Below are 23,394 nucleotides of genomic sequence, written 5' to 3' on the forward strand. Positions count from 1 at the left end.
GATTTATGACAGTTCTTTTTCAGTCTCATTTTGTCCACCAAACTTATAACGTCGTGCATAAATGCACAAAGATGAGTTTTGTTGATGTTGTTGACTTATGTGGAGTGTGCTAATCAGACATATTTGGTCACTGCATGACTGCAAGCTAATCGATGCTAACATGCTATTTAGGCTAGCTATATCAATCAATCAATCAATCAATCAATCAATCAATCAATCAATGTTTATTTATATAGCCCTAAATCACAAATGTCTCAAAGGACTGTACAAACCATTACGACTACAACATCCTCGGAAGAACCCACATAAGGGCAAGGAAAACTCACACCCAGTGGGCAGGGAGAATTCACACCCGGTGGGACGCCAGTGACAATGCTGACTATGAGAAACCTTGGAGAGGACCTCAAATGTGGGCAACCCCCCCCTCTAGGGGACCGAAAGCAATGGATGTCGAGCGGGTCTAACATGATACTGTGAAAGTTCAATCCATAGTGGCTCCAACACAGCCGCGAGAGTTCAGTTCAAAGCGGATCCAAGACAGCAGCGAGAGTCCCGTCCACAGGAAACCATCTCAAGCGGAGGCGGATCAGCGGCGGAGAGATGTCCCCAACCGATACACAGGCGAGCGGTCCATCCTGGGTCCCGACGAGAGGTCCATCCTGGGTCTCGACTCTGGACAGCCAGTACTTCATCCATGGTCATCGGACTGGACCCACAAGGGAGGGGGGGACATAGGATAAAAAGAAAAGAAGCGGCAGATCAACTGGTCTAAAAAGGAAGTCTATTTAAAGGCTAAAGTATACAGATGAGTTTTAAGGTGAGACTTAAATGCTTCTACTGAGGTGGCATCTCGAACTGTTACCGGGAGGGCATTCCAGAGTACTGGAGCCCGAACGGAAAACGCTCTATAGCCCGCAGACTTTTTTTGGGCTTTAGGAATCACTAATAAGCCGGAGTCTTTTGAACGCAGATTTCTTGCCGGGACATATGGTACAATACAATCTGCAAGATAGGCTGGAGCTAGACCGTGTAGTATTTTATACGTAAGTAGTAAAACCTTAAAGTCACATCTTAAGTGCACAGGAAGCCAGTGCAGGTGAGCCAGTACAGGCGTAATGTGATCAAACTTTCTTGTTCTTGTCAAAAGTCTAGCAGCCGCATTTTGTACCAACTGTAACCTTTTAATGCTAGACATGGAGAGACCCGGAAATAATACGTTACAGTAATTGAGACGAGACGTAACAAACGCATGGATAATGATCTTGGCGTCTTTAGTGGACAAAATGGAGCGAATTTTAGCGATATTACGGAGATGAAAGAAGGCCGTTTTAGTAACGCTTTTAATGTGTGCCTCAAAGGAGAGAGTTGGGTCGAAGATAATACCCAGATTCTTTACCGAGTCACCTTGTTTTATTATTTGGTTGTCAAATGTTAAAGTTGTATTATTAAATAGAGGTCGGTGTCTAGCAGGACCGATAATCAGCATTTCTGTTTTTTTGGCGTTAAATTGCAAAAAATTAGCGGACATCCATTGTTTAATTTCATTAAGACAGGCTTCCAACTGACTACAGTCCGGCGTGTTGGTCAGCTTTAGGGGCATGTAGAGTTGGGTGTCATCAGCATAACAGTGAAAGCTAATACCGTATTTGCGTATATGTACATATTGCATCATTATGCCTCATTTGTAGCTATATTTGTGCTCATTTAGTTTCCTTTAAGTCCTCTTAATTAAATGTATATGTCATGACACTATCTGTATGTAATATGGCTTTTAATTATTTGCGGCTCCACACAAATTTGTTTTTGTATTTTTAGTCCAATATGGCTCTTTCAACATTTTGGGTTGCCGACCCCTGTATTAGATGGTGCAGGTGTCCCTAATGCGGTGTCCAAGCCTGTGTCCTTTGTTCCACGTTGCTTGTCTTTACCTGTACTGTCCCTTTAAGAGGAGACACTTCCACCTAGGCGTGTTTCTCGCCGCCTCCGACGGGCTGGATAAGCGAACACGCCAAACAGCTTGAAAATCGCACTCTTCCCACTCGTGTCACGTCTTTATTACAGAATATTTGCTCGAATAAGATCGACCGGTCACAGGTGATAATCAAGCCGCTGGCGTCACACGTAAACTGGCGTGGATTTGAATGTCAGCCGGGTCAAGGTTCGCTCCTCCACGGGTGGATAGTTCGCGTGAAAAACGTCCATGTGAGGGAAAAACACCAGCCTTTGGATGAATGTACATGAACAGGGCGTGAAGGAGTCCGCGTCGTGGGATTAATGAACCGCCGCAGAAAAGGACCGCAAAGTGGACCATGATGACGATGTGACTGCGCCTTTTTTTGTTGTTGTTTTGTTTTTTTATAGGGAAAATGCAAAAATGTGTCACGCTGTTTAGTGCATAATCTGCGGGATTAGACCAGGAGAGCAGCGGGCGGTGTGCGATCGTGAAGCCCGGCCGACGAGCCGTCATGTCGGCGGTGATGATCACCAGGAAGGCGCGGAAATGGGAGAAACTGCCGGGCAAGAACACTTTCTGCTGCGATGGGCGGGTGATGATGGCCCGGCAGAAGGGAGTCTTCTACCTGACCCTCTTCCTCATCCTCGGGACCTGCGCCCTCTTCTTCGCCTTCGAGTGAGTCTCATCCTCCTCCACGCTTGTCTCACCTTTGTTTGCACACACATCCACGATGAGTGCAGCATACTGCTCATCCATTAAATAATTTCTCTTTACTCCCTAAAAGCTACTCATAAGACACCCAACATGCATATATATTAGGGGGGTGGGAAAAAATCGATTCGAATATGAATTGATTCTCCATCCATCCATCTTCTTCCGTTTATCCGAGGTCGGGTCCCGGGGGCAGCAGCCTAAGCAGGGAAGCCCAGATTTCCCTCTCCCCAGCCGCTTCATCTAGCTCAGGAATCACCAACGCGGTGCCCGTAAGGACCAGATGAGTCGCCCGCTGGCCTGTTCTAAAAATAGCTCAAATAGCAGCACTTACCAGTGAGCTGCCTCTATTTTTTTAAATTGTATTTATTTACTAGCAAGCTGGTCTCGCTTTGCTCGACATTTTTAATTCTAAGAGAGACAAAACTCAAATAGAATTTGAAAATCCAAGAAAATATTTTAATTACTTGGTCTTCACTTGTTTAAATACATTAATTTATTTTTTTACTTTGCTTTTTATAACTTTCAGAAAGACAATTTTAGAGAAAAAATACAACCTTAAAAATGATTTTAGGATTTTTAAACACACATACCTTTTTACCTTTTAAATTCCTTCCTCTTCTTTCCTGACAATTTAAATCAATGTTCAAGTAAATTTATTTTTCTTATTTTAAAGAATAATAAATATATTTTAATTTAATTCTTCATTTTAGCTTCTGTTTTTTCCATGAAGAATATTTGTGAAATATTTCTTCAAACTTTTTATAATTAAAATTCAAAAAAATAATTCTGGCAAATCTAGAAAATCTTTAGAATCAAATTTAAATCTTATTTCAAAGTCTTTTGAATTTCTTTTAAAAAAATTTGTTCTGGAAAATCTAGAAGAAATAATGATTTGTCTTTGTTAGAAATATAGCTTGGTCCAATTTGTTATATATTCTAACAAAGTGCAGATTGGATTTTAACCTATTCAAAACATGTCATCATTATTCTAAAATTAATCTTAATCAGGAAAAATGTATAATGTTGTTCCATAAATTCTTTTTTAAATTTTTTCAAAAAGATTCGGATTAGCTAGTTTTTCTCTTCTTTTTTTCGGGTGTATTTTGAAATTTAAAGAGTCAAAATTGAAGATAAACTATGTTTCAAAATAAAATTGTCATTTTTTCTTCCCGTTTTCTCCTCCATTAAACCGTTTAATTAAGTGTTTTTTTCATCATTTATTCTTTACAAAAAATCTTCCGTAAAAGGAAAAAAAATGTACGACGGAATGACAGACAGAAATACCAATTTTTTTATATGTATATATAGATTTATTTATTAAAGGTAAATTGAGCAAATTGGCTATTTCTGGCAATTTATTGAAGTGTGTATCAAACTGGTAGCCCTTCGCATTAATCAGTACCCAAGAAGTAGCTCTTGGTTTCAAAAAGGTTGGTGACCCCTCTTCTAGCTCTTCCCGGGGGATCCCGAGGCGCTCCCAGGCCAGTCGGGAGACATCGTCTTCCCAACGTGTCCTGGGTCTTCCCCGTGGCCTCCTACCGGTTGGACGTGCCCTAAACACCTCCCTAGGGAGGCGTTCGGGTGGCATCCTGACCAGATGCCCGAACCACCTCATCTGGCTCCTCTCCATGTGAAGGAGCAACAGCTTTTCTTTGAGTTCCTCCCGGATGGCAGAGCTTCTCACCCTATCTCTAAGGGAGAGCCCCGCCACACGGCGGAGGAAACTCATTTCGGCCGCTTGTACCCGTGATCTTATCCTTTCGGTCATGACCCAAAGCTCATGACCATAGGTGAGGATGGGAACGTAGACCGACCGGTAAATTGAGAGCTTTGCCTTCCGGCTCAGCTCCTTCTTCACCACAACGGATCGGTACAACGTCCGCATTACTGAAGACGCCGCACCGATCCGCCTGTCGATCTCACGATCCACTCTTCCCTCACTCGTGAACAAGACTCCTAGGTACTTGAAGTCCTCCACTTGGGGCAGGGTCCCCTCCCCAACCCGAAGATGGCACTCCACCCTTTTCTGGGTGAGAACCATGGACTCGGACTTGGAGGTGCTGATTCTCATTCCGGTCGCTTCACACTCGGCTGCGAACCGATTCAGTGAGCGCTGAAGATCCCAGCTAGATTAAGCCATCAGGACCACATCATCTGCAAAAAGCAGAGACCTAATCCCGCGGCCACCAAACCGGAACCCTTCAACGCCTTGACTCCGCCTAGAAATTCTGTCCATAAAAGTTATGAACAGAATCTGTGACAAAGGGCAGCCTCGAATTCTCATTTAAAAAAATTCTAATTTAATTTTTTTTTAATTTAATTTAATTTTTTATCAATCCAACAAACCACTACACAGCAATACCATAACAATGCAATCCAATTCCAAAACCAAACCTGACCCAGCAACACTCTTAAATGCAATAAACAGAGCAATTGAAAGGAGACACAAACACGACACAGAACAAACCAAAAGTAGTGAAAAAAAAAAGAATATTATCAACAACAGTATCAATATTAGTTATAATTTCAGCATAGCAGTGATTAAAAATCCCTCATTTATATTATCATTAGACATATATAAAAATAAAAAAAAGAACAATAGTGTCACAGTGGCTTACACTTGCATCGCATCTCATAAGCTTGACAACACACTGTGTCCAATGTTTTCACAAAGATAAAATAAGTCATATTTTTATTTTTTTTAATAGTTAAAACAAATTTACATTATTGCAATCAGTTGATAAAACATTGTCCTTTACAATTATAAAGGCTTTTTACAAAAATCTTCTACTCTACTTGCATGTCAGCAGACTGGGGTAGATCCTGCTGAAATCCTTTTTTTATTTTTATAAATGTCTAATGATAATGTCAGTGAGGGATTTTTAATCACTGCTATGCTGAAATTATAACTAATATTGATACTGTTGTTGATAATATTCATTTTTGTTTCACTACTTTTGGTTTGTTCTGTGTCGTGTTTGTGTCTCCTCAATTGCTCTGTTTATTGCAGTTCTGAGTGTTGCTGGGTCAGGTTTGGTTTTGGAATTGGATTGCATTGTTATGGTATTGACTGAATAAACAATTGTTTTAAATCGGGAAAAAATCATTTTTGAATCGAGAATCGTGTTGAATTGAAACAAAAAAATAGATTTTCAACCGAATCGTGACCCCAAGAATCGATATTGAATCGAATCGTGGGACACCCAAAGATTCGCAGTCCTAATATTTATTTAGCACTGATTTATTTGTGTTTGTTTGAAAATATAATTTTATGCATTTATGTTATCTGTCCACCATCCTGTTAGGTCAGGGGTTGGCAACCCAAAACGTTGAAAGAGCCACATCGGACTAAAAGTACAAAAAAAACAATCTGTCTGGAGCGGCAAAAAATTAAAAGCCGTAAATAAGTCTTATAATGAAGGCAACACATGACGAACAGTCGTGGTCAAAAGAAAATAATGTCATGGCTGTCTTGAGTTTCCAATAATTTCTACAACTCTTATTTTTTTGTGATAGAGTGATTGGAGCACATATTCGTTGGTCACAAAAAACATTCATGACGTTTGGTTCTTTTATGAATTTATTATGAGTCTACTGAAAATGTGAGCAAATCTGCTAGGTCAAAATTATACATCAGCAATTAGAGATGTCCGATGATATCGGACTGTCGTTATTATCGGCCGATAAATGCGTTAAATGTAATATCGGAAATTTCTTGGTATTGGTTTCAAAGAGTAAAATGTATGACTTTTCAAAACGGAGTGGTACACGGACATAGGGAGAAGTACAGAGCGCCAATAAACCTTAAAGGCACTGCCTTTGCGTGCCGGCCCAATAGATAGATATATAGTGCTTTATTGATTCCTTCAGGAGAGTTCCTTCAGGAAAATTTAAAAAAACAATCACATAATATCTACGGCTTTCTACACACACAAGTGAATGCAAGCATCATTGGTCAAAAGCCATAAAGGTCACACTGAGGGTGGCCGTATAAACAACTTTAACACTTATAAATATGTGCCACACTGTGAACCCACACCAAACAAAAATGACAAACACATTTTGGGAGAACATCCGCACCTTAACACAACATAAACACAACAGAACAAATACCCAGTACCCCTTGCAGCACTTATTTTTCTGGGACGCTAAAATATACACCCTCCGCTACCCTGCTACCCCCTTAATAGCATGTTAGCATTGATTAGCTTGCAGTCATGCAATGCCTGATTAGCACTCCAACAATTCAATAACTTTAACAAAGCGCACCTTTGTGCATTCACACACAGCATAAAATGTTTGGTGGACAAAATGAGACAACGGAGTGGAAGATTTTACATGTTAACAAACTGTTGCGTCACAGTCCACACAATGGTGAGTTCAACAACCGCCGAAATTAGTAGGACAAAACGATGTTCACCAAATACTCTCATCAGTGAAGCATACACACAAACATATTAAAGAGTGGGCTTTCTAACAATTGGGAAGGTATGTGTCATGTTGGTCCTCCAACAAAAAACATACTAAAACAAGAAAAAAAAATTCCACGTCTTTTTCAATATTCAATCCTTTTTTAGAAAATGCTCCAGGGAGCCACTAGGGCGGCACTTAAGAGCCGCATACAGCTCAAAAGCCACGGGTTGCTGACCCTGGTGTTGGGTTTATATTGGAACATACTCTATAAAGTGCTGCTTCTTGTGTGAGACAGAAAGTCAGGGCTCTACTTTGAATGTTTTTTTTTTTAGTCAGCGCCTCTCACAAGACGGTGGATTGTAAGGTTCCACAAATATTTGCCAAAAGGGTGTGACATGGGAGCCCTGAGTCTGGTACCATATTGGAACCCTAAAGGAACGGCATGCAAACAGATTCTCGGATACCACAAATATGGCCAACTGTTAGCCCCATGCCAGGTTGTGTTGGAAAAGAAAAGCAAAATTAGAACTAGACTCTTAAGTTCTGCAAATATGGCCGACAGATTTAGGTGCTAATGGCTCCTATAAACCAAATGTAGGCTGGTACCACAAATATGGGCGACTGAAACTCCAACACTTTTGTTGGGTGTTGTTTTTTACCAGAAGCCACAAGTGTCAACTGGATTCTTGGATTTCACAAATATGGCTGACTTGGTCTAGTACCATCTGAACCCTAAAGGAAGAGTATAAGCTTGCAAAGGATACCAAAAATATGGCCGACTGGCAGCCCCAAGTTTTGGAAAACAGGAGCAAAATCTCAACTTGATTCTTAGATTCCATAGATATGGGTGACTGACTCAGCTACCATCTGGGAACCCTAATCCAGTCAGGTTGTTTGTGCAAGGAGACTAAGCTTGCAAATATATGCTTAAATTCAACAAATATAGCAGACTGAAAACAATCAACACGTTGTTTTAAACAGAAGTCTCAACTATATAGTCTTAGATTCCACAAACATGACCGACTGTTAGTCCATATGGGAATCCTAAACCCAGTTGGATTGTTTTCATGAAAAGGGGCAATATTGCAAATAGGTGGTTACCACAAACATGACCCACTGGGAAACCAACACAAGTGTTGGGTCATTTTTTTTGAACAGAAGCAGAGGTATAAACTAGATTCTCTGATACCACAAATATGGCTAACTGACCATCATCAGGTTGTTTTGGAGAAGAAGAGCAAAATTACAACTAAACCCGTAGGTTCTACAAATATGGCCGAAGGACTTCGGTGCTTATGGGTCCTATTAACCAAAATTTGGTTGTAACCACAAATATAGCTGGCTGAGACTCCAACACTTTTGTTGGGTAGTTTTTTTTACCAGAAGCCACAAGTGTCAACTTCATTCTTGGATTTCACAAATATGGCTGACTTGGTCTAGTACCATCTGAACCCTAAAGGAAGAGCATAAGCTCGCAAAGGGGTTCGGATACCACAAATATGGCCGACTGGTAGACCTAAGCCAATTGCTGGGTTGTTTTGGGAAACAGGAGCAAAATCTCAACCTGATTCTTAGGTTCCATTAATTTGGTTGACTGACTCAGCTGCCATATGGGAACCCTAATCCAGTCAGGTTGTTTGTGCAAGGAGACTAAGCTTGCAAATAGATGGTTTAATTCAACAAACAGAAGACCAAAGTCTCAACTATATAGTCTTAGATTCCACAAACATGACCAACTGTGAGTCCTTAAAGTAGGGGTGTCAAAATCAAATGCAGAGTGGGCCAAAATGTAAAACTGAACAAAGCCGCGGGCCGAGGTGGAACAAATTAACCTTTTAATAGGGACCCCAAAAAGTTTTTCATTGAATATTGAACAAGCAAGGCTTATATAACTTTATAGTGACATGCAAAATTGAGTTTCAAATAATAACAACAATAATAATTAAAAAATATCAATAGCATATCAAATCAAATTTAAATAAAAAATAAATGCCTCTTTTGTAATTGCAGCCTTCTGAGGTAAATATCAACATTAACTTTTTCCAAAGGCTAATACATTTGAAAATAAAATAACAATGAATAAATCAACCATTCAGGCCTTTTTACTGCTCAGTTAATGTCGGGGCTCAGGTGGGTAGCGGGGGTGGGGGGGGGGGGGGTGTATCGTAGCGGTCCGGAAGAGTTAGTGCTGCAAGGGGTTCTTGGTATTTGTTCTGTTGTGTTTATGTTGTGTTACGGTGCGGATGTTCTCCCAAAATGTGTTTGTTATTTTTGTTTGATGTGGGTTCACAGTGTGGCGCATATTTGTAACAGTGTTAAAGTTGTTTATATGGCCACCCTCAGTGTGACCTGTATGCTGTTGATCAAGTATGCCTTGCATTTACTTACATGTGTGTAAAAGTCACATATATTACGTGGCTGGGCCGGCACGCTGTTTGTGAGAAGGAAAAACAGACTTGACGATAGGTTGTAGAGGACGCTAAAGGCAGTGCCTTTAAGGCACACCCCCAATATTGTTGTCCGGGTGGAATTTGGGAGAATGGTTCCACCGGGAGATTTTCGGGAGGGGCACTGAAATTCGAGAGTCTCCCGGGAAATCGGTGAATGCGGTGTTACAGCGCCAGTTCTAATGTTAATTTGATATTGCCTCAAGGCCCAAATGAAATTACACGGTGGGCCAAATTTGGCCCGGGGGCCAGAGTTGGACGCCTATGCCTTAAAGGAATCCTAAAACCAGTTGGAATTGTTTTTATTAGAATGGGCAATATTGCAAATAGGTTGTGACCACAAATATGGCTGACTGTGAACCTAACACTCTTGAGTAGAGGTATCAACTAGATTCTCTGATACCACAAATATGACTAACTGGTAGTCCCTAGCCATCGTCATGTTGTTTTAGAGAAGAGCAAAATTGCAATTTGTTTCTTGGATTCCACAGATGTGGCCGACTGACCAAGCGGCTCTTTGTGAACCCTAAACCAGTCCGATTGTGAAGAAGATCCAGCTTGCAAACAGCCTGAGGGATTCTACTGGGAACAGCAAACTTTCGTCGGGTTGTTTTGAACAAATGAACAATAATAGTTGGAATTTAATTAGATTCCACAATCCTTGGAGTCAGGTGCCATTTAGGAACCCTAAAACCAGTTCAATTGTTTATGTGAAAAAGGGCAAGCTTACAAATAGGTTATTACCACAAATGTGACCAGCTGGGAAACCGAAACTCTGTCGTTTTTTAACGGAAGTGTCACTTGGATTATTAGGCTCCACAAACATGGCCAAAGGAGTCCGGTACTATACTAGAACCCTAAACCCAGTCAGATTGTTTTTGTGATGAAGATTGTTGGATTCCACGAAAATGACAAACTGGGAACCCCAAACGTTTTTCAGGTTGTTTTATCGGCTACATCTACACTAAGCCGGATAACCCCTTAAACTAATAATTACTCAGCTTTAGCCTCGTTTCAGCCACACTAAATCGGCGTTTAAGGTCCCCCTCCTCGGACAATTTTTTACATGGGTATATGCGCCGTCTATTTCTTGAATCTCCGGCTCTTAGCTTTGTATGGACTCATTGATTGTTTACAAACTGAGTTGCTATAAGTAGTCTGCTTTAATCGCATAATTACACAGTGTTCTGGACATCTGTGTTGCTGAATCTTTTGCAATTTGTTCAATTAATAATGGAGAAGTCAAAGTAGAAAGATGGAGGTGGGAAGCTTTTAGCCTTTAGCCACACGAACACATGGTGATTCCTTGTTCAAAATTCCTGGAGGTGAAGCTTTACTATGGATCAGAGCGGTCAAGCGAACATGGATCCCGACTACACGTCAGCCGGCAGTTTTCGGTAAGAAAATTGTGGAAATAAGTCTCCTTTTACCGGGGATTAGCGGAGCTTCTGTACTGCTGCAGCTTCGGGACTTTCCTCAACACACCCGTCAACACACCCGTGGCCACACTCTTCCGACTATCAGGTACTATTTAACTCACTAAAACACTAGCAACACAATAGGCAGATAAAGGATTTCCCTGAATTATCCTAGTAAATGTGTCTAAAAACATCTGAACACGGCAATCGCCTTTTTTCTTTTTTTTAAAACTTTTTTATTTCCTTTTTATTTTTTCTATCCAATCCAATCCACTTTATTTATATAGCACATTCAAACAACAAGAACATTTCCAAAGTGATGCACAGCCATGTTAAAAACAATATTAAAAAACAACTTTTTATGCTCCACCAATGACTGAATAAAAAAAAAAATATATATACATAAAACCAATATAAAAAAACAATATACAAATAAATATGATTAAAAACAATTTTAAAGGGTAAAATCAATTCAAACAGTAAAATAGAAGTGTAGAAAAAACACAGAGGACAACAGAGGACAGAGGACCACACAACTCACATAGTGTTAAAAGCCAAAGAGTGAAAGTGGGTCTCAAGACGAGACTTAAAACACTCCACTGTGGAAGCAGTTTGAACATGGAGGGGCAGAGTGTTCCAGAGCTTAAGGCCGACCACAGAGAAGGCCCTGTCTCCTCTGGTTTTAAGTCTGGTCTTGGGCACTACGAGCTGGAACTGGCTCTCGGACTTCAGAGCGCGCGCAGGAGTGTAAATTTGGATGAGGTCTGAGATATACTGAGGTGCCAGTCCATGTAAAGATTTAAAAACAAACAGCAATGTTTTAAAATCAATTCTAAAATGAACAGGGAGCCAGTCCTTCACTCTAAATTTCCTCATCCTCAAATCTTTCATCCTCGCTCAAATAATGGGGAAATTGTCGCTTTCTTGGTCCGAATAGCTCTCGCTGTTGGAGGCACACATTATAAAAAATGTGAGGATGTGAGGAGCCCTACAACCAGTGATGTCACGCGCACATCGTCTGCTACTTCCGGTAAAGGCAAGGCTTTTTTATTAGCGACCAAAAGTTGCGAACTTTATCGTGGATGTTCTCTACTAAATCCTTTCAGCAAAAATATGGCAATATTGCAAAATTATCAAGTATGACACATAAAATGGACCTGCTATCCCCGTTTAAATAAGAAAATCTCATTCAATAGGCCTTTAAGAGAAGCAAACGTGTGATTGCAGTTATTTCAGATACAACACATCTCAGATGGCAACATAGAGTTATAGTTAGAAAGTACCAATGATTGTCAAACACACACTAGATGTGGCAAAAGTATTCTCTGCATTTGACCCATCACCCTTGATCACCCCCTGGGAGGTGAGGGGAGCAGTGGGCAGCAGCAGTGCCACGCCCAGGAATCATTTTTGGTGATTTAACCCATAAGTCCAACCCTTGATGCTGAGTGCCAAGCAGGGAGGTAATGGGTCCCATTTTTATTGTTTTTGGTATGACTCGGCCGGGGTTTGATCTCAGGGCGGACACTCTAACCACTAGGCCACTGAGTAGGGTGATAGACAGTTGAGCGACGGTGCTAGATAAGGTCTGGACGAACGGCAGCTTGGTGGGATATGTTTGTCAACAAATGTGTTGTGCCAGCAAGAGAACTTTCAAATGTCCAGGTCAGCTGTGATTCTACTTAGTAAAAAACTTTGTCCATTTGTTGAAGGGGAGACAAAGACAGACTACAAAAAAACAGCGACTACATATGGACTGGCAAATGTATGTCCCCCATGTACAGTGGGGCAAAAAAAGTATTTAGTCAGCCACCAATTGTTCAAAATTTCCCAATTAAAATGATGATAGAGGTCTGGAATTTTCATCATAGGTACACTTCAACTGTGAGAGACAGAATGTGAAAAAATAATCCAGTAATTCACATTGTAGGAATTTTAAAGAATTTGTTTGTAAATTATGGTGGAAAATAAGTATTTGGTGAACCATTCAAAGCTCTCACTGATGGAAGGAGGTTTTGGCTCAAAGTCTCACGATACATGGCCCCATTCATTCTTTCCTTAAAACGGATCAATGGTCCTGTCCCCTTTGCAGAAAAACAGCCCCAAAGCATGATGTTTCCACCCCCATGCTTCACAGTAGGTATGGTGTTCTTGGGATGCAACTCAGTATGCTTCTTCCTCCAAACACGACAAGTTGAGTTTATACCAAAATGGATACATGGATGATACAGCAGAGGATTGGGAGAATGTCATGTGGTCAGATGAAACCAAAATAGAACTTTTTGGTATAAACTCAACTCGTCGTGTTTGGAGGAAGAAGAATACTGAGTTGCATCCCAAGAACACCATACCTACTGTGAAGCATGGGGGTGGAAACATCATGCTTTGGGGCTGTTTTTCTGCAAAGGGGACAGGACCATTGATCCGTGTTAAGGAAAGAATGAATGGGGCCATGTATCGTGAGATTTTGAGCCAAAACCTCCTTCCATCAGTGAGAGCTTTGAATGGTTGACCAAATACTTATTTTCCACCATAATTTACAAAAAAAATCTTTAAAATTCCTACAATGTGAATTCCTGGATTTTTTTTTCACATTCTGTCTCTCACAGTTGAAGTGTACCTATGATGAAAATTACAGACCTCTGTCATCATTTTAAGTGGGAGATCGTGCACAATCGGTGGCTGACTAAATACTTTTTTGTCCCACTGTATGTCGAGCGATCACTCAACGTCTCGTTTTGTTCTCCATAACTATTGTGAAGCCATGAAGTGGTTGCGGCCGTCAAGTACGACAGCCAATTTCAGCCTACAAGCACCGTGTCCTGTTGTTGTAAAATGTTCCTTTATCACATTGTTTACTTTCACACATCCATTAAAGATATGATTCATTCATGTATGACGGCTCAGGTGTGATTCACTACAATAGTCTAACAGCTGCTGATGATGAGCCAAGCAAGGTTTACTGTTAAAAGAAATGTGGCAATAGTCTACATTGGAACACAGGGTAAGAATACACTGCCACGTCAGAGGTGACTATGATGCGCGCATTTTTTCTTGCATGCGTACTACTAGGTTGCGTTGCGCCTGGTGGACAGAGGGGTGAGGGGATCTTAAACGACCATTTTGTGTGTGCGTGCGTGTGTGTGTGCATGTGTGTGTGTGTGTGTGCGCATGGATAAGGTTAGGTGGGATTTACCCTGGATAACCTTAGTGTAGAAGGGGCCTTACACTCCACAAATTGGGCCGATCAGGTTAGGAGCTACAAACCCTGTTTCCATTTGAGTTGGGAAATTATGTTGGATGTAAATATAAACGGAATACAATGATTTGCAAATCATTTTCAACCCATATTCAGTTGAATATGCTACAAAGACAACATATTTGATGTTCGAACTGATAAACATTTTTTTGTGTGCAAATAATCATTAACTTTAGAATTTGATGCCAGCAACATGAGACAAAGAAGTTGGGAAAGGTGGCAGTAAATACTGATAAAGTTGAGGAATGCTCATCAAACAATTATATGTAACATCCCACAGGTATGCAGGCTAATTGGGAACAGGTGGGTGCCATGATTGGGTATAAAAGCAGCTTCCATGAAATGCTAAGTAATTCACAAACAAGGATGGGGTGAGGGTCACCAATTTGTAATGAAAATGTTGAACTGTTTTGGAACTACATTTCTCAATGAGCTATTGCAAGGAATTTAGGGATTTTACCATCTACGGTCTGTAAAACATCACAAAGTTCAGAGAATCTGGCAAAAATCACTGCACGTAAGCGATGATATTACAGACTTTTGATCCCTCAGGCGGTACTGCATCAAAAACCGACATCAGTGTGTAAATTATATCACCACATGGGCTCAGGAACACTTCATAAAACCACTGTCAGTAACTACAGTTGGTCGCTACATCTGTAAGTGCAAGTTAAAACTCTACTATGCAAAGCCAAACTCATTTATCGACAATATCCTGGAACGCCGCCGACATGGCTGGGCCCAAGCTTACCTAAGATGGACTGATGCAAAGTGTAAAGGTGTTCTGTGGTCTGTCGAGTCCACATTTCAAATTATATTTGGAAACAGAGGACGTGGTGTCCTCCAGAACAAAGCGGAAAATAACCCTTCGGATTGTTATAGGCGCAAAGTTCAAAAGCCAGCATCTGTGATGGTATGGGGGTGTATTAGTGCCAAAGGCATGGGTAACTTACACATTTGAGAAGGCACCGTTAATGCTGAAAGGTCCATACAGGTCTTGGAGCAACATATGTTGTCATCCAAGCAACGTTATCATGGACGCCCCTGCTTATTTCAGCAAGACAAGTGTTACAACAGCGTGGCTTCGTAAAAAAAGAGTGCGAGTACTTTCCTGGCCCACCTGCAGTCCAGACCTGTCCCCCATCGAAAATGTGTGAAGCATTATGAAGCGTAAAATACGACAGCGGAGACCCCGTACTGTTGAACGACTGAAGCTCAACATAAAACAAGAATGGGAAAGAATTCCACTTTCAAAGCTTCAACAATTAGTTTCCTCAGTTCCCAAAGGTTTATTGAGTGTTGTTAAAAGAAAAGGTGATGTAACAAAGTGGTGAACATGCCCTTTCCCAACTACTTTGGCACATGTTGCAGCCATGTAATTCTAAGTAAATTATTATTTGCATAAAAAAAATAAAGTTTGAGTTTGAACATCCAATATCTTGTCTTTGTAGTGCATTCAATTGAATTGGGGTTGAAAAGGATTTGAAAATCATTGTATTCTGCTTATATTTACATCTAACACAATTTCCCAACTCATATGGAAATGGTGTTTATATATGGGCACCTTAAATGTGGTCTGCTTTTGAAAGGCTTGCAAACAGAATAATTCTTGTATACCACATATAAGGCCAACGAGGAACCCAATACGCTCATCGGGTTGTTTTGGATTTGTCTAAGAGTCCACTAACATGGCCAATTGTATTCAAGTGTATTGTACAAATCTATTACCTGTTTTGTACCTCGTTTTGTACAAATGTTGTCGACAAATCTCGTGCACTGAGGCTCCTTCTATATGAAGGTTATCTAGGTTAAATCCTACCTAACCTGATCTTTGTCCACACAGACATAATGGTCGTTTAAGACACCCTCATCCCTCTGTCAGCCGGTGCAATGCGACCTAATACGCAAGCGCGGAAAATGCGCACGTCATAGTCACCTCTAGTGTTGCTTTGTGTGCAAGTTCTTAAATTTGATTTATCTAAACAAAATCCAGTGTTATGGTAATTGAATTAACTGGAATCCAGTGGGCTGTGGGGCCCTATCGTAGTGAATCACAACTTAGCCATCATAAATGTATCAAATCTCTATTGTACACGGGAAAGTACACATTGTGACAAACAACATTTTACAACAATCAATCTCAGGTTCTAGATATCTGGTCAGGACACTCCTCACTCTTTTGCCTTCACCTTCATCGTCCATTCGTTTTTGGTGACTTTATATACTCTGGACCTAGACGTTGAGTCCGCGACATACATGGCGAACAATAACTGATACAGTCTGCTTTACCAGTCCAAATGCATACAATTTGTTCCGTAGTCTTCCCTCGACGGCCAGGTAATACAAAGCACATGCAACCTTTTTTAATTACATCCACGGGAGCCCGCATTCTCGTTGACTCTCCTTGGACAAATGGACAAAGTTTTTCGGTAAGTAGAATATCACAGCTGACCTTGACATTCAAAAGTTGTCTTGCCGTCGGAGAAGTGTTGTATCCCAAATAGCTGCAATCGCTTTCTCTTAAGGTATTCATGTGAAAAAAAGAAGAATGAGAAACACGGGCATGTGTGGATGACTCGCCTCCATATTTCCAAGGGTTAGCTCAGAGTTATGAAATGGCTTTAGTATGAAGTTGTCTGTGGCGAGTTCTTTCTGACGTCACATCTTGTGTGGGGCACGGTCTTTCTGGCATCACTTCCTCTCCAAACTCACTTTGTAAACGATCGATTAGTCCATACAAAGCTAAGAGCTGGAGATTCAATAAATATATGGTACACTTACCCGTGTAAAAAGTTGTCCGAGGAGGGGAACCTTAAAAGAGGGATTAGTGTGGCTGAAACGGGGCTTAGGCTAAATAATTATTCGTTTAAGGCATAGTTGTCCAACTCTGGCCCGCGGGCCAAATATGGCCCGCTGTGTAATTTCATTTGGCCCTTGAGGCAACATCAAATTAACATTAGAACTGGCCCGCCGGTGTTATACAGCGGTGCCGCTGTAACACCGCATTCACCGATTTCCCGGGACACTCTCGAATTTCATTGCCCTTCCCGAAAATCTCCCGGTGCAACCATTCTCCCGAATTCCACCCGGACAACAATATTGGGGGTGTGCCTTAAAAGGCACTGCCTTTAGCGTCCTCTATAACCTGTCGTCAAGTCTGTATTTCCTCCTCACAAACAGCGTGCCGGCCCAGTCACGTAATATATGTGGCTTCTACACACATGTAAGTAAATGCAAGGCATACTTGATCAACAGCATACAGGTCACACTGAGGGTGGCCATATAAAAAAGTTTAACACTGTTACAAATATGCGCCACACTGTGAACCCACATCAAACAAAAATAACAAACACATTTTGGGAGAACATCCGCACCGTAACACAACAGAACAAATACCCAGAACCCCTTGCAGCACTAACTCTTCCGGACCGCTACAATATACACCCCCCCAACCCCTCCGCTACCAACAAACCCCGCCCGCCCACCTGAGCCCCGACATTAACTGAGCAGTAAAAAGGCCTGAATGGTTGATTTATTCATTATTTGAATTTCAAATATATTAGCCTGTGGAAAAAGTTAATGTTGATATTTACCTCAGAAGGCTGCAAATACAAAAGAGGCATTCATTTTTTATTTAAATTTGATTTGATATGCCATTGATATTTTTTAATTATTATTGTTGTTATTATTTGAAACTCAATTTTGCATGTCACCATAAAGTTATATAAGCCTTGCTTGTTCAATATTCAATGAAAAACTTTTTTGGGTCCCTATTAAAAGGTTAATTTGTTCAACCTCGGCCCGCGGCTTTGTTCAGTTTTAAATTTTGGCCCACTCTGTATTTGAGTTTGACACCCCTGGTTTAAGGAGTTAAACGACTTAGTGTAGACATGGCCTCAGACTCCACAAATTGGGCCGATCAAGTTCGGAGCCATATGGGAACCTTGAATTTGGTCTGCTTTTGAAAGGCTTGCAAACAGAATGATTCTTGTGTACCACAGAACGTTCGTCAGATTGTTTTGGATTTGTCCAAGAGTCCACAAACATGGCCAATTGTACTTCAGGTGTTGTGTACAAACCTATTACCGGTTTTGTACCTTGTTTTATACAAATGTTGTGGACAAATCTTGCACACTGAGACAAAGTAAATGTGGCTTTTAGGTAGCCGGGCCCTGCACTTGAATGTTCTCCTGCCTTTTCCTCTGAGTCTGGATAGAAGGAGCTGTTATGAACAGAGTGCTATTGAAACGATGGTGCCCACTTTGGCCTGCATGGGCAGACTAATGGCTGGGGAGTTGTTAGCAAGCCGCGTTCATATTACATCCCATCATTATTATCTTAGTTGCAATGATTGATATTAAGGCTGAAGTCCGGGTGTTTTTTTTTTTTAAAGAAGCCATCAGTACACGTCTTGTGAAGATGTTTGTGGAAAACACCCTGAGAGTTTAGTCTGGACTGAATGGAATGTGATCATGATCCTTCTGTCTTAGAGTTCGTCAATGTCTTGCATTGCAGAATCACCGTATTGTGTGCAAAGTGAAGACAAGCCTTGAGCCCCACCGGGCCAAGGACGGTAGAACAGAGCCAGCAGTATCCTCTTGACGTAGGCTGGCTTTGATCCTGAATTTTTTTGTCAGCAGCTGTGGGCCCCCTTTTTGGAAGGGGGTTGGGGCGGGTTTTGTCTTCTATTTGGCGCTGCAATTCTGAAAACAGGAGGCCGAGTCCGTACGAGAGAAATGGAGCTATTTGTAATAAATAAGCAAAGCGAGAAGGTGCGTCCAAGCTTGTTTGTTTGCTTGCTGGGCGGAATCAATACCTTGTGGGCTTAAACTGCTGGTTTTATACCCCCTGACATCATGTTCATCCATTCACTTCATGCTGCATTCCACATGACTGAGAGAAAAAAAATTGCACCCTCCTAAAGGAAATAAGAATAAAAAGAAGTTTGTACTTTTTAAATTAGGTCGAATCGAATCTAAATTTACCGCTTTTCTAGTTCAAATTGTGTTGTTTTGACCTTTTGTTAGCATGCCAACATATTTTTGGAGGATTAAAGCAGCACTAAGTGACTTTTCAACCTTCATAAAATGGACATAGAACAACAAAACCCAAAACCAGTGAAGTTGGCACGTTGTGTAATCCGTAAATAAAAACAGAATACAATGATTTGCAAATCCTTTTTAACTTATGTTCAATTGAATGGACTGCAAAGACAAGATACTTAATGTTCGAACTGAGAAACTTAATTTGTTTTGCAAATAATCATTAACTTAGAATTTAATGGCAGCAACACATTGCAAAAAAGTTGACACGGGGCAATTTCACCACTGTGTTGCATGGCCTTTCCTTTTAACAACAATCAGTTAACATTTGGGAACTAAGGAGACACATTTTTGAAGCCTTTCAGGTGAAATTTTTCCCCATTCTTGCTTGATGTACAGCTTAAGTTGTTCAACAGTCCGGGTTCCCCGTTGTGGTATTTTAGGCTTCATATTGTGCCACACATTTTCAATGGGAGACAGGTCTGGACTACATGCAGGCCAGTCTAGTACCCGCACTCTTTTACCATGAAGCCACGCTGTTGTAACACGTGGCTTGGCATTGTCTTGCTGAAATAAGCTGGGGCGTTCATGATAACGTTGCTTGGATGGCATCATATGTTGCTCCAAATCCTTTATGTACCTTTCAGCATTAATGGTGCTTTCACAGATGTGTAAGTTACCCATGCCTTGGGCACTAATACACCCCCATACCATCGTATATGCTTGCTTTTGAACTTTGCGCCTATAACAATCCGGATGGTTCTTTTGGCTCTTTGTTCCGAGTACATGATGTCCACAGTTTCCAAAAACAATTTTTGAAATGCGGACTCGTCAGACTATCATGGGTGGAGCTACAAAACAACCAAAGTAACGAAAAGTTTTGTCTGAGGAGACAAAGAACAACCCGGATAAAAGAGAGTCAAGGATCAACAATGGTCCAGGTCAAAGACGAGGAATTTCAGACCGATGCTGTCTTTGTACTGTTCCTGTTGGACGAGAAAGGCACTTCCGATGCTCAATCAATATGATAATGCTAATGTTAGCTATCGGAAATTTGTGCTGTAGCAGTAAATAGCCACCAGCGTGTTAGTTTAACCTGCCAGACCTGCATCCACCCCGATACATTCTTGGTAGTAGCGTCATGTTTGTAGCACAATCCAACATCATTTGTTAATAGTGTCTGCTATTTAACATCAGCATGGCCATTAAAGACCTAATATTTTCGCCAAAATTACAGCGGACATCATGTCACTATGACGCTATATGCGCTAGTCCTCATGGGAATTGTGGTTTTCTTCTGACAAAACATTACCGCTTTGGTCTACTGGCACCGCCAAAATCAACCAAAACTGAAACAAAGACATTTAAAAGTTTTTGAAAATGACATGTGTCATTATCCATGGTCATGATCATGTCTAGTTTAGTTTATGTTCTGTTAGTTTTGGACTTCTTTAGTTCCTGGTTGCACTTCCTTGTTTGTTTTGTCACTATGGTTACTAATGATTTTCACCTGCCTATGTTTTTTGGGACACACCTGTGTCTAATCAAGAGACAATATTTAAGCCTGCCTTTTTTATGACTCGTCCTGGCTTCCTTGTTTGCGGTAAGCAACAGTCACGTGTATATATATATATATATATATATATATATACATATATATATATATATATATATATATATATCCCGTTTAGGTATTCCTGTTCTAGACTCTGTGCTAAGTAGTTGCTTTAGCTTCCTGTGCGTTCAGCACGCTTTTCTTTTGTGTCCGTCTGTTTGGTATGGTGTATTATTTGTTCAATCATATCCTACCTTTATATATATATATATATATATATATATATATATATATATATATTATATATATATATATATATATAATACACCATACCAAACAGACGGACACAAAAGAAAAGCGTGCTGAACGCACAGGAAGCTAAGGCAACTACTTAGCACAGAGTCTAGAACAGGAATACCTAAACGGGATTGTTGCTTACCGCAAGCAAGGAAGCCAGGACAAGTGATAAAAAAAGTCAGGCTTAAATATTGTCTTTTGCTTGGACACAGGTGTGTCCCAAAAACAGAGACAGGTTGAAAATCATTAGTAACCATAGTGACAAAACAAACAAGGAAGTGCAACCAGGAACTAAGGAAGTCCAAAACTAACAGAACATAACTAAACTAAACATGATCCGGACCACGGATCATGACAGACATGGTTGGTTTTAGTAACTAAGAATTGTTTTAGTTCCATTGTAAAACTTATAAATGTTAATTTTTTTAATTTTTTTTTTAAACAAAAACACTTAGGCCTAACAAAAAGTAGAATCTTAAATCATCAATTTTGTGAATTTATGTAAATAAAGTAGTAAACAAATCGATTTATTTGTCCTTTTGGCTGCTATAAAGACATGGTTCAGATTTTTTCAAAGTATTTTTTTTTACCATTATTCATTGTTATTTGCTAATCCATCTACATCATCTGTATTTTTTTAATATTACCATGTATTTGTTGAACTATTGCACATGTGAGTGTGAATGTTATCTGTCTATCTGTATTGGCCCTGTGATGAGGTGGCTACTTGTCCATTTTGTACCTCGACTTCTGCCCAAATGCAGCTGAGATAGGCTCCAACAACCCCCGCGACCCCGAAAGGGACATGCGGTAGAAAATGGATGAATGGAATCGTGTATCTATTATCTTGTTCAATTAATCGGATAAAACACTTCATAGCCTCAAGGGAAAATGGCTTATAGCTATATATAATATAATATGATGTCATATAATATGTAATAGGTCTATAACTTGAGCTATTACCTCAGTTAATTCAGGAGGACCCAGGAATTGAAGCAGGGGCTGAACCAAGGTGGTTAATTGTTGTTGTTGTTTTTGTTAATGTTTACATACTCAGGAAATAATTTCCTAGACACAGTAGGACTTTAAGGTCCAAACCAAAGGATTTAAAAGACTTTGTTTTGCTCCAAAAATTGTATGTAATAAAAAGATAATAAACAACTATTTTAAGTTGTGATGATATTGTTAAACTGTTAAGTATCACCATAAATAAATTGCTAATTAATAAATACAGGTCATTTACAGGTAATGCATATTGGTATTCGTAACGGCTGATAGCTTTCATGGATGATTGGAAGCAACATCGGCAGCAAAAATCCTTTTTTGTCTCGTAAGCCGTATGATTTTATTGTTTATTGATGTACTACATTTTGTATTGAGCAACAGCATTTTCTGAATAGAGATCAGCTTGTCAAAAATAAGAAAAACATATCTACACTGCAAAAAGTCAGTGTTCAAAAACAAGAAAAAAAAAATACAAAAATGTGGGGTATTTTATCTGAACTAAGCAAAATGATCTGCCAATAGAACAAGAACATTTGGCTTGTCAAGACTTTCCAAAACAAGTAAAGTTAGCTAACCTCAATGAACCCAAAAATACATTAAAATAAGTATAATCTCACTAATAACAAGTGCACTTTTCTTGGTAGGAAAACAAATTGAGACCTTTTGGCTCAATATGTTGAAAAATATTCTTAAATTAAGTAAATGCTAGTGCCATTATCTTGACATAATGATATGCGCTCGGCATCATGATTTTTTTTCATGCTTGAAGTAAGAAATTATTACTTTAAAAATGTAGTATTATACTTGTGAGTGTTAATGACACAGCTTAGCATCAGTTGATGCTAGGGACGGCGTGGCGCAGTGGGAGAGTGGTCGTGCGCAACCTGAGGGTCGCTGGTTCAATCCCCACCTAGTACCAACATCGTCACGTCCGTTGTGTCCTGAGCAAGACACTTCACCCTTGCTCCTGATGGGTGCTGGTTAGCGCCTTGCATGGCAGCTCCCTCCATCAGTGTGTGAATGTGTGTGAATGGGTGAATGTGGAAGTAGTGTCAAAGCGCTTTGAGTACCTTGAAGGTAGAAAAGCGCTATACAAGTACAACCCATTTATCATTTATTTGATATTCTAGTTTCAAGCATGTTTTACTCAATAAAGGTCCTAAAGTCTCAGCAACGCTGTAATATCTTACTGCGATCATTTAGGACCAAAACAAGTAAAACACTCCAACATAAAATCTGCTTAGTGAGAAGAATTATCTTATCAGACAGAAAATAAGCAAATATCACCCT

At 40.2% G+C, this 23,394-nt stretch overlaps 1 protein-coding gene across 1 annotated transcript in view; it reads left to right on the plus strand.

Annotated features, from left to right (window-relative positions):
• The first annotated feature begins 1,945 nt into the window (after window positions 1-1,945).
• Window positions 1,946-23,394, plus strand: part of zdhhc9 (zinc finger DHHC-type palmitoyltransferase 9) — a 102,252-nt gene continuing 80,803 nt past the window's right edge. The window contains exon 1 of the mRNA XM_061892197.1: window positions 1,946-2,629. Coding sequence (XP_061748181.1) covers window positions 2,466-2,629 — 164 coding nt within the window. The 5' untranslated portion in view covers window positions 1,946-2,465. The remainder of the gene's footprint in view (window positions 2,630-23,394) is intronic.

Source organism: Nerophis ophidion, linkage group LG29, assembly GCF_033978795.1.
Source record: "Nerophis ophidion isolate RoL-2023_Sa linkage group LG29, RoL_Noph_v1.0, whole genome shotgun sequence".
In the NCBI taxonomy this organism is placed as follows: domain Eukaryota; kingdom Metazoa; phylum Chordata; class Actinopteri; order Syngnathiformes; family Syngnathidae; genus Nerophis; species Nerophis ophidion.